The following is a 12,970-nucleotide window of genomic DNA, read 5'->3' as shown; positions in this document are numbered from 1 at the left end:
GCGAGTAGAGGAGAGCCGATCGGCTGCTCCTCTGACGGGGGGGTCTGTGCTGATCGATTATCAGCACAGCCCCCCCGAGGATGCCCACACTGGACCACCAGGGACGCCATCAGACCACCAGGGAAAAGGTAATCCTCCCTAGACCACCAGGGATGCCAGTCAGCACAATGGGTGCCAATCAGTGCCCATAATGGATGCCAATCAGTGCCCACAATGGGCATCACTGATTGGCATACATTACTATAGTACAACACCAATGCCGCCTATGAGTGCCCACCTGTGCCGCCTATGAGTGCCCACCTGTGCCGCCTATCAGTGCCCACCTGTGCCGCCTATCAGTGCCCACCTGTGCCGCCTATCAGTGCCCACCTGTGCCGCCTATCAGTGCCCACCTGTGCCGCCTATCAGTGCCCATCCATGCCCATCTGTGCCGCCTATCCATGCCCATCTGTGCCGCCCATCCGTGCCACCCATCCATGCCACCCATCCATGCCAGCTATCAGTGCCAATTTGTGCCACCTATCAGTGTCCGTCCGTGTCGCCCATCCGTGCCGCCTATCAGTGCCACTTCATTGGTGCCCATCAGTGCCGCCTTATCAGTGCCCATCAGTGTAGCCCCATCAGTGCCCATCAGTGAAGGAGAAAACGTACTTATTTACAAAGTTTTGAAACTGAAACAAACATTTTTTCGGTATTTTTTTATTTGTAGCGCAAAAAATAAAAACCGTAGAGGTGATCAAATACCACCAAAAGAAAGCTCTATTTGTGGGGAAAAAATGATAAAAATGTCATTTGGGTACAGTGTAGCATGACCGCGCAATTGTCATTCAAATTGTGACAGCGCTGAAAGCTCAAAATTGGTCTGGGCAGGAAGGTGTTTAAGTGCCCTGTATTGAAGTGGTTAAAAGGCAAGCTAATGAGGAGGGAGGGAGTTGCAGTAGTCAAGGCGAGATATAACCAGGGAGTGAATCAGGAGCTTTGTGGTTTCATTGGTTAGAAACGGACGCAGTTTAGAGATGTTGCAGAGGTTGAGGCAGCAAGCTTTGGAAAGCGGTTGGATGTGAGGCCGAAAGAAGAGTTCAGACTCCAGGATAACACCTAGCACGCCGACATGTGGGGATGGGTGGATGGTTGTGCCAATGCTCTTGACAGATAAGTCATGGGAAGACACACGTGGGGGAGGAAATATTATAAGCTCAGTTTTGGACAAGTTGAGTTTGAGGAAGTGGTGTGATATTGATACAGATATGTATGTTAGTAAGTTAGTGATGCGTGAGGAGACTGATGGAGTGAGTTAAGGGATAGAGAGATAGATGTGTGTCGTCAGCATAGAAATGATATTGAAAGCAGTGAGAGGCTATCAGCTGACCCAGGGAAGAGGTGTAGATTGAAAATAAAAAGTCCAAGAACAGAACCTTGGGGGACCCCGACACAGAAGGGAAGAGGAGTGGAGGAAGCAGAATTGTAAGTGACACTGAAGGTGCATTGGGATAGGTAAGATGAGAGCCACTGAAGAGCACAGTCACAGAGACCGAGGGAGTAACGTTTTTTTTTTGAGGAGGAGGGGGTGGTCAACCGTGTTAAAGGCAGCTGAAAGGCCCAGAAGTAGGAGTATAGAATAGTGTCCATTGTTTTTTGCAGTTAGTAGGTCATTTGTGAGTTTTAAAAGAGCAGTTTCTGTGGAGTGTTGAGGGTGAAATCCAGAGTGAAGGGTATCAAGAAGGTTATTCTTACTGAGGTTGTTAGTTGTAAACCAGGCATTAGAGGAAAATGGGTTGGTAGGGTCCAAGGCTTTTTAAGTATGGGGGTGACCAGTGCATGTTTTAGAGTGTTGGGGAAAGAGATCGAAGATGAGGGTTAGAGAGTGAAGGATAGAGTCAGAGGGCGACCGTAGTATTTGAGAGGGAAAAGGGTCCAGGGGACAGGTGGTTACACGGGGGTGTTAGAAAGAAGTTTAGCAACTTTGTCTGTAGTAGCAGATTTGAATAAGGGGAGTGTCAATTTTACCTGTTGACATGGGATCTTAACTGGGGGAGATACCCCTGTAGAGTGAGGATTTCATCATGAATTGTATCAATCTTTTGAAGTGATTAGCAATCTCCTGGGCAGTGAATGAGTCAGTGGGTGGAGGCAGTGGAGGATGAAGTAGAGAGCCGACGAGAAGAGTTAACAGGGTACTGGATGAGAAGGTGTTAATAAGAGTTGTAAAATAGGTCTGCTTGGCAGTGTGGAGGAAAGAATAGTATTTTTGGAGGGCAGATTTGTATTGGTTGAAGTCTTTGAGACACTTAGTCTTGTGCCGCAGACGCTCAAGAGCTCGACTAGGTTTTTTTTAGAATTTTAGTGTCATCTGTTTGCCAGGGTTGTAGGGGTCGAGGCCTGATTCTGCGTGTAGTGAGGGGAGCAAGCTTGTCCAGGGTGGAGGACAGGGATTTATTGTAGATGGAAGTGGCTTAGTTGGTGCAGGACAGGGGAGAGATTTTGTTATAGAGATGGTCAGTAGTAGAATAGAGGAGAGACGAGTTGAAATTGCAAAAGGTTCTACAGGTGATGGTTAGGCGATTGGAGGGAAAGGTGGTGGAAGACGGGGAGAGAAACTAATAAGGTGGTGGTCGGAGAGAGGAAAAGGATTGTTGGAGAAGTTGCATGGAGTGCATTGGTAAGAGAATACAAGGTCAAGGGTATTGCCATCAGAGTGAGCAGGAGCCTGTACCCATTTCTTCAGGTCAAATGAAGAGGTTACACGAAGAAGTTTAGAAGTAGCAGGAGTGTTTGTATTAGCAGGGATGTTGAAATCACCAAGAAGGATTGCGGCAATTTCAGAACAGAGAAAGTAGGTAGCTAGGCAGAAAACTCATCAAGGAAAGTCGATAATGGTCCAGGGGGGTCGGTAGTTCACAGAAATTCTTAGGGAAGTTGGAGAGAATAGACGTATACAGTGAGCTTCAAAATATGAGAAGGAAAAGAGGGAGGAGAGTGAATAACCTGGAAGGTGCTCTGGGGGGGATAGGAGGAATCCCACTCCACCTCCCTTGAGTCCATTAGGCCTAGGGGAGTAAGTCCAGTGACGTGTTCTTGGGGTCATAGGCAGCATGCCTCCTCCTCTAAACACGGCGAGTTGAGTTGATGCCAAAGAGCTTGATTTTGGTCTCATCTGACCACAACACTTTCACTCAGTTCTTGTTCTGCTCTAAATCATTCAGATGTTCATTAGCAAACATCAGATAGGCCGGTACATGTGCTTTCTTGAGCAGGGGGACCTTGTGGGTGCTGCAGGATTTCAGTCCTTCGTGGCGTAGTGTGTTACCAATTGTTTTCTTGAGATTATTGACAAGATTCTCCTGTGTAGTTCTGGGCTGATTCTTCACCGTTCTCATAAACATAACTCCACAAGATGGGATCTTGCATGGAGCCCCAGACCAAGGGAGATTGACAGATATTTTGTGTTTTTTCCATTTGTGAATAATTGCATAAACTATTGTCACCCTCTCACCAAGCTGCTTGACAATGGTTTTGTAGCCCATTCCAGCCTTGCGTAGGTCTACAATCTTGTCCCGACATCCTTCAACAGTTCTTTGGTCTTGGCCATGGTGGAGAAATTGGAATCTGATTGATTCTGTGGACAGGTGTCTTTTTTTATAGGTAACAAGCTGAGATTAGGAGTACTCCCTTGAAAGGAGTGCTCCTAATCTCAGCTTGTTACCTGTATAGAAAACACCTGGGAACCAGAAATCTTGCTGATTGATAAGGGATCAAATATTTAAAAAGCAAATCAATTCATAACTTTTTTGAAAATCGTTTTTTTGGATTTTTTTGTTGTTATTCTGTCTCTCACTGTTAAAATATACATACCATTAAAATGACAGACGGATTATTTCTTTGTCAGTGGGCTAACGTACACAATCATCAGGGATCAAATACATTTTCCCTCACTGTATACCTCAATGGACAAGAAAACTGTATTCATGTAACGTACCTGCTAACCAAGTATGAGCTAGCTTATGGGGCATAGGTTTCTAAAAATGCCAAGGACATTGATAGTGTGAACAAACTCTAAATTGGCATAACTACTGGTAGCCTCAGTTCAGCGCTCCAAAAATCCATGAGAGGAAAAAAAATGCAAGAGGTTACATTAAAAAATCTGCTATAAATTGGTATGCTAATTTGTGTTAGAAGTAAATTTATTGTTTAAAGTAAATTGGTTACAAACCGGGTGACCTAAATTAAGAAAATGAATAGAGGTCATTGTAAAAATAAATATCACATGCAAAAACAATCAACACATCCAGCAATGTTGGCAGCCGAGATCATAATGCAAATCTTTACTTCCTTTTACTTGGCCCTACTCCTTCCTAGCTCACCTAGAGGCCTCTCCAACCAATAGAAAAAACCTAGAAATAGGTAGGGACTATCAACTGCAACAGAAATAACCAGCGATATAGAGAAAATCCTTGCCTTGTGGGGAATTGGGAAGGAATTTTCTTTACCCACTGAAGCAAACTAGATCATGTGTCATTGTTTTTTTTTTTCCTTCCTCTGGATCAACTGTGGGTATAGGATGGTGCATATGGAATTTTTCTGCTTGTATGTGTTTTTTTATTAGCCGAACTAGATGGACTAGTGTCTTTTTCAGCCTAACTATTTAAGCTCAAATATCTATACTAATGTATCTACAAATAGCTTTTCCACAAGCTTCACTGAAAGCATTCCCAGCCTAGGCATTTTTCATCATATGTGTTGCATTGCCCAGGTTTGTGACACATTTTTTTAAAATGTTACCAGCCAAGGCAACAATGGTCACACTGATACATTAATATGACTTACCTAACATCTCTGCATATGATTACAGGCGAATTCTTCAGATTACTGGGTTCATTAACTTCAGTTAAATCTGGTGACCACACGACAAACTGTACATTAATATCGAGGATAATTTAACAAAATGGTACAAGATATATCACAGAAAAAGTACAAACCTTTCAATGCATCTTGTGGTTTAATAGAACCAGAATCTTTCCCAGTAGAGTTTGTGTTCACTTCCTAAAAATAAAATGTAATACAAAGGTTTCTAAATGCCAACAGTCAATGAATAACTGCATAAAGCTTCTAAAGCAAGGCTTTGGGAATATCTAGAAATAAGAATCTAAAAGCTTAGCACATAGGAGTTGGGTGCTAGCAAGTATGTAGGCAGCTGTAGTGCAGGGCAGACAAGCTGGCTGCAAGAGGAAGTGGGATAGCAAGTGTATATACTCCCTTTTCAGCCAATTTGATATGTTTATTATGTGTACATATGTTCAGAGCTGTTTGGCCTCTATAATTGTCTCCAGCACCATTTTGGAGAACCCTGGTGTCCTGATAGGACAAGCAAATCTTGAGAGATTTGGTCGGCCATTTTTGGGTGGATATCTTATATAAGAAAGCCCAGCCACGTTGAGTTCAGTTCACGTTTGTGAGGGAGAGATATGAGAAGGTAGTGAGAGTGTTCCGGCTTGTGAGGGATAGCTCAGGGCTCCTACGGAGTCCTGCATCAGCAATCCTGGTCAGATGAAAGACTCCCCTTTGTGGATAATAAAACCGGTGCCCTCGCTGTTAGAGCGGGACAAGCATATCAGATGCCTATATCCATCTGCTGAAGGCATATCATTGTTACCAGGTAACGTGTGTGAATATCAGCCTCTACAGATACACATTGTGTGCTTGGATTTATACAGTGTCACTCAGTGGAAAGTTCCTATAGTGCTGACGAATACAATTACCGCTTACATCAGAAGTGACTGTACTGTGCATCTGTGCCCCCATGTTTGGAGGGAAACTACGTGCCTTACTACTGTAAATACTCTTTCTACTACCGTCTCTCCGGTAATAAATGTTGCCTGGTTTATAAAGTCAGTAGGTGCGATTCCCTGTGTGAAGACGTTACACTCTACCCCCGCTTACAGGTATCTAGCATATGTGCCAAAATACCTTAATTTCACATCGATGGATGTGTAACGTATCTCAGTAGACATCTTTCTTGCGCAACAGGCACTGCTAATATAAAAGTCCTGCTCCATTTAAAGCAAGTGCAAGACACCACTTAATACAGTTAAGGATTATTTACAAATCACGAAACCCATTTAAAAAGTAGCTTCTGTACATACCTAAATTTGGCTCGATATCAGTCTTCTATAATTTCCTTTACTGTATGCAGATTGAACGTAGAAGAGCGAACATTGGGATCTAAAATAATCTGCTGCATGCAAATGTGCTGCCAGTGATTATGCCCACATAAGTGTAGCATACCCACTATGGAGCTGAAAGTAGAATGGGATCCCCCACCCTGCACAGCCAGGTACACCGCATTGTCACAGCACACTTGAGACAAAGAACAGTCCAGGGCTTTTTTTATTGTTTTATTGAGGGGCATAAACGTGGATAGGGAATGGCGTACTGTGGGATGCCCACTTAAAGCAGTAGAACTCTTCAGGGACACAACTATATTCACTTCTCCTCTGACTCCTGCACAAAGCTTGATTGCAGAACTAAAACTCCCAGGACCAGCCGGTACACTGAATGATCTGACAATAGGCTCCGTCATATTAAAGAAAAAGCCCTTTACAGGCAGGGACTGCGGGCCCCTTGTTTGTGTAGCAAAGTCCTAGTGCCCATCTATCCTCCTCCTGTGCCTACTGATCCCAGCACCACATCTTCAGACACTGTCAGCCCACCTGGCTGTAGCTCCCCCTTTCACTAGCCCTCCAAAGTCCTCCCAGACTAATGCCGTGTACACACAATCGGACATTCCGACAACAAAATCAGTGGAATTTTTTCCGATGGATGTTGGCTCAAACTTGTCTTGCATACATGCGGTCACACAATGTTGTCGGAAATTGTACAACCGAGAAAATTGAAGTTCAATAGACAGTACAGCTCTTCTGCTTGATTCCGAGCATGCGTAGAACTTGTGCGTCGGAATTGTGTACACACGATCGGAACTTGCCTACCCATCTGTTGGGGATTGGTCAGGGTCCTTATGAATACTCCATGCAGCTCCTCCTAACCACCACTTCCATCCTTCTAGTTTCTAGAAGTAGAGGAAGGTCTCAGAGATGTTGCCTGAGAGGCATCCAGTCCTACCTGAGTCACTCAAATGTTGACCCAGAAAAAAAAAAAAAAAAAAAAAAACACAGGTTTGGCTGCCAGCCAAGCCTGTACAATTTACTTACTCTAACAAAAACCCTACTCTAGCACAGGAGGGTGCTACATAAGCAAAAAGCAGAGTGAGTAATAGGATGAACCCAACACTGCTGCTGTATCATGGGTGGAGAGGAGGAGGACCAAAAACTACCACACCGATTTTTGCAGCGATCAGATGTGAAAGTGGTAGTGGGTACCTGTCAAAACCAGGTATCCGCCTAACCCCCCCCCCCCCCCCCCCCCCCAAAAGAGTGACAAAAGTGGCAGTGAAAAGGGAAAAGGGGGGGGGTTGATGCAAACAAGCAAAACTACCAATTTTGGGTGAAGTTCCACTTGAATGTCTAGGGAAGCACGAAAAGTTTTTTTTTACTTACCCGATCCGATTTTTCCTCTGCTCACTCTACTTTAGAAAATACGTTTATTGTCCACTATGAGATATTTGTTTCACTGCCCATCAATCTTCTCCATGACTTCAGAAACCACATGAGAAGGCTAACAGCTCTTAACCCTTCTCCACTGTGTTCAAATCTAAAGTTTCAGCTGAATGTCTTGATATACTTAATTCCCTCCAAGGGGGCTAGAATTAGTCCAACCATTGTTTGGAGATCAAGGGGCAAAAAAAAAAAGAATTTTGGACCAAAGGGTTGAGCCAGTATAAAAAGTCTGATGACCTAAATTCTCCATGGGGTACTATGTACCCCATACTAATTTACATGGGTGGGCCACTATCTAGAGACCCCCTTGTTAAAGGGGACTTCCAAGTTCCTATAAGTCACACCCTTCACCCACACAATCGCTGGGTCAGGGCTGTGGAGAAGAGGCCCTTGTCCCTCCAAGTGTAGGGCATGTGGCCTGGTACGATTTAGGAGGGGGCAATGGTCCCCACCTTTCCTGGTCTGCCAAGATGCATGCTCAGATAAGGGTTTAATATGGATTTGGAGGGACCTCACGCTACTTTTTTTTTTTTTTAAGTTTTTGAACTAAGGACCCCCTCCCACCCACATTTTTTTTTTAATGTCTGTTCTTTTGTTTACATCCTGCTGTCAGTGGAAAATCCCCCACTGACAGCAGGGATGAGTCATGGTTGTTAAGAAAGCTGATGTAAAAACGGAATCAGTTTTTTTATATGCATAAAACATTTCTGAATGGATGATGCCCATGTGAAAGGGGCCCAAGTGGGAAAATCTCCCTCTTTGCAGAAATCTCTTATTCAATACTGTTGCTGCAACAGAAATTGTAAGGTAAATCTTCCCAACAAGACAGAAAAAAAAGTGACATGTCTTTTCCTACTTCAAAACTTTATAATGGTTTTTTATACATGTTGATGAGCTACAGCACATCAACGACTTTGAAAAAAACATTATCCATGCTTAAATAGTATCAATGAAATTAGAGTAAAGCAAAGAATAGGAGATGGGAAAGGGAAAAAAAGAAAGAAAAAAAAAAGATGGCAAATAACTAAATTATAAACAAAATATTTATAATATTAACCACTTGAGACCCACGCTATAGCCAAATGACGGCTACAGCGCGGATCTCCTTTGCCGGGACGATGTCAATAGACGTAGTCCCATGCACGAGCGGCCTGCGCGCCCCCTGAGGGGCGCGCGCGGTGCGCTCTGTGATCGGCGAGTCTATGAGACTCGCCTGATCACCGATCCGTGCAAGGGGTCGATCCCGACCCCTTATCACGTGATCAGCTGTCAGCCAATGACAGCTGATCATGTGATATAACGGAGCCGGTAACCGGCTATTATTCCTCCTCGCGCTGACAGCGCGAGGAGAAAAAAAAAAGCCGATCACCGGCGGCCGTGATCGGGACATCAGTCCCGATCACGGCCAGCCCTGCTAGTGCCCACCTGCCCCCTCATAACTATACATAATAAAAAATTAGTGCCCCCCGTCAGTGCCCACAGTGCCACCCAGCAGTGACCACAGTGCCACCCAGCAGTGACCACAATCTGCCTCAACAAAGGTGCTGCACCCCAGTGCCACATATCCGTGCCCATCAGTGTCATCTACCAGTGCCCAGCAGTGCCGCCCATCAGTGCCCAGTAGTGCCACCTATCAGAGCCACCTATCAGTGCCCATCAGTCCCATCTATCAGTGGTACCCATCCGTGCCCATCTTTGCCCATCAGTGCCACCATATCTGTGCCTATTAGTGCCGCCTTAACTATGCCCATCAGTGCCCACCAGTGCAGCCCATCAGTGCCCACCAGTGCAGCCCATCAGTGCCCACCAGTGCAGCCCATCAGTGCCCACCAGTGCAGCCCATCAGTGCCCACCAGTGCAGCCCATCAGTGCCGCCTCATCAGCGCACTTCAATGAAGGAGAAAATTGACCTGTTGGCAAAATTTTATAACAAACTATTAAACATGATTTTTTTTTTTTTTACATCTTTTTTTGTTTGTTTAGCAAAAAATAAATCTCCCAGCTGTAATTAAATACCACCAAAAGAAAGCTCTATTTGTGGGAAAAAAATGATAAAAATTTCATTTGGGTACAGTGTTGTATGCCCGCGCAATTGTCATTCAAAGTGCATCAGCGCTGAAAGCTGAAAATTGGTCTGGGGCTGAGGGGGGTTTAAGTGCCCAGTAAGCAAGTGGTTAATATATACAGTATCTCAGAAAAGTGAGTACACCTCTCACATTTTTGTAAATCTTTTATTATATCTTTTAATGTGACAACACTGAAGAAATTACACTTTGCTACAATGTAAAGTAGTGAGTGTACAGCTTGCATAACAGTGTAAATTTGCTGTCCCCTAAAAATAACTCAACACAAAGCCATTAATGTGTAAACTGTTGGCAACAAAAGACTGTGGGCCAAAAGTGTCAATATTTTGTGTGGTCACTATTATTTTCCAGCATTGTCTTAACCCTTTTGGGCATGGAGTTCACCAGAGCTTCACTGGTTGCCATTGGAGTCCTCTTCCACTCCTCCATGATGACATCACTGAGCTGGTGGATGTTAGAGACCTTGCAAATCTCCCCCTTCCATTTGAGGATGCCCCACAGATGTTCAATAGGGTTTAGGTCTGGAGACAGGCTTGGCCAGTCCAACATCTTTAACCTCAGCTTCTTTAGCAAGGCACTGGTCGCCTTGGAGGTGTGTTTGGGATTGTTGTCATGTTGGAATATTGCCCTGTGGCCCAGTCTCCAAAAACGGAAGGTGGAGGAGCGCAAGGTCTCTAACATTCACCAGCTCCGTGATGTTATCATGGAGGAGAGAAAGAGGACTCTAGTGGCAACCTGTGAAGCTCTGGTGAACTCCATGCCCAAGAGGCAGTGCTGGAAAATAATGGTGGCCGCACAAAATATTGACACTTTGGGTCCAATTTGGACATTTTCACTGAGGGGTGTACTCAGTTTTGTTGCCAGCAGTTTAGACAACAATGGCTGCGTGTTGCATTTTGAGGGGACAGCAAGTGTCATTTTTTTCAGTGTTGTCACATAAAAAGATATAATAAAATATTTGCAAAAATGTTAGGGGTGTACTCACTTTTGCGTGTAAAGGCAGGCAATCCCATACTTTTGGTAATATTGTGTATATGTGTAATATATATATATATATATATATATATATATATATATATATATATATATATATACATACATACATATACATATACACACACCTCTGTAAATCATATTTATTTTTCATAAACAAAAATAACAAAAAAAATAATAAAATCACTATGCATCATTCTTACTTCATGCTATAACATCCTTTTCAAAAGCAATAAGTATATTTGAGGGGCTAGGAAGGCGACCTTACAAGGTCCTGCTCTTAGGAGGATGGACACTAGGAAAAGATTTGCTCCTCTCCAAAGAAATTATCCTCCAATGGGTCTGGCATAACAATTTCCAACTTGACCTCAGAATCCAAAATTTATCAGCCTTATACAGTGCTTCATAATTCTACCAGCACTGCCAAAATAATTAATGTTTGCAATGATATTTTTCTACTATATTTTTCTACTATAATAGCAAATTGCTTCTGTAGAAGTTACAATGATTTAAAACATGACTACTTTGGCACAATATATTGGTTTGAACACAGAGCGACTGGGAAAACTTAAACTCACAGAAGGTGGACACTCATTAGACTGACAATGTAGCTCCTCAGAAGATGCTTCATCAGTCTTGCAAAGCTTTGACTGACCCATTTGCCAAAGCTGGGGTTTTGATTCTACAAAAGTCCCTGAAAGAAAAAGTAAAGTGATGCTGAGAAGCAAAGAGGAGAAAAAGGATAAAGCTATGAAAATTATATTCTACTGTGTTTTACAGATATCTCAGGTACAGGAGACATTTTGTAACATTCTAGCACACAATCTCAAATGCACGCATATACAGTATATTACACACTTAAACACCCTTTAGGTACTGACCTCAACCTAGCTTAAGACTGTCAATACTTCTTTTGGAAACAACCACATCTGTTCAGAGTCAATAAGCTGATGAAAAAAACTTTGCAAAGGAATTTCCCTTTAGCTTCGCTTTGCAAATAATACCCAATCACAGTATTTTTGCTTGCACTTAATTGGATGATGGAAGTCAGCAAAGCTTCACCTTACACAATAAGTTATGTTTTTGTTCATGTAGAGACTTACTAGAAGGAAAATATCCTGCCACACCACCAGACATATTTGTGTAAGCGTTTTGAGAAAAGTTCAAGAAAAAAAATTGTGTAACAAGATGCTAGCACAGAATTCTGTCTAAGGTTTCCCTGTTTTAGTACTCGAGAAGTCTTGGCTTTTATTCTCAGACATTAAAATTATAGACACGAGTCTAGTCTAGTGCAGTAAAACATTAAAGATCTTGGTCCTGTGACCAAGAGGTTACTCCATATACCGGTTTCCGAAATATCTGAAAATAATCTAAATAGCACTTTCTGCTAAATTATCAGGACTTTAATTTCAATGCTGAAGTTTGAAATGAAGGCCTCATTGGTCCTCATAGTTAAAAAAAAAAAAAAATCACAAAAATCTTTTAACAGCTACATTTATAAAGCAGGGACGTCCAGCATGAAATTATTTTAAAAATGCATTTACACTTTGCAAACACATGCGGCCAAAGAAAAAACTGACAGTCTATTTACCAGATTTTTATACGTTATATCTTCCCAATGAGCAATACCCCACTCCTCACAATCACCCCTTATTCATGTCATCAGTTTTCGGCAGCACCTTTATTTGTGAGCAACTATTTTCAAGGATGAAAACACAAGAAGGGCAAAATTAGAACCAAAATAGCTAATGAGCACCTTGGAATTCATTGAGAATTGTTACTACATCCCATTGATCTAGATATAGATGCATTAGTTAAATATCACACTCGTTTTATGTTGCCATCTTTTACTTTCAGAATAAAAAAAAAAAAAAAAAATGAAGTTTTATTACTCAGATAGGTACATTATCTAGATCAGTGATCGTTAACTTGTGATCTGCCTGACTTTTTCTGATCATCAGCTATCCTTATTTTTGGTTAATTTTATGTGTGGCCCAAGACAAATCCTCTTCCTCTTCCAATGTGGACCAGGAAGGTCAAAGGTTGGACACCCCTGATATAAAAGCATTGCGCTTGTCATAGACTGAGCAAATTTTTGAAAAAAAAAATCATTAAGTCGATCGATTCCCCCATCAACATAGACAGTGCTGAAAGGGGAATCCATCTTCAATAAGTTCTTTTGGCATGCAGAAGCAGTCCCCGCTGGGAGAAGCCAGTGATTATTGATAGCATTTTTAACTGTCAGTTGCAATAATCACATGTAAAATCCGACAAGCTGATTGT

General features: G+C 42.7%; 1 protein-coding gene across 2 annotated transcripts in view; it reads right to left on the bottom strand.

Moving 5' to 3' along the window:
* SYCP2L (synaptonemal complex protein 2 like) overlaps positions 1–12,970 on the bottom strand; it is a 238,888-nt gene that overhangs the window by 164,879 nt on the left and 61,039 nt on the right. For both annotated transcript variants that reach the window (XM_077492189.1, XM_077492188.1), the window contains 3 exons: positions 11,266–11,381; positions 4,977–5,040; positions 4,825–4,891 (listed from right to left, as the gene is read on the bottom strand). In XM_077492189.1, the coding sequence (XP_077348315.1) occupies positions 4,825–4,891; positions 4,977–5,040; positions 11,266–11,381 (247 nt within the window). The remainder of the gene's footprint in view (positions 1–4,824; positions 4,892–4,976; positions 5,041–11,265; positions 11,382–12,970) is intronic.

Source organism: Lithobates pipiens, unplaced genomic scaffold, assembly GCF_037356315.1.
Source record: "Lithobates pipiens isolate NorthernLeopardFrog02 unplaced genomic scaffold, aLitPip1_a1.2 Scaffold_19, whole genome shotgun sequence".
Classification (NCBI taxonomy): Eukaryota; Metazoa; Chordata; class Amphibia; order Anura; family Ranidae; genus Lithobates; species Lithobates pipiens.
The sequence above is the reverse complement of the archived record's forward strand: the minus strand, read 5'-3'. Positions and strand labels throughout refer to the sequence as shown.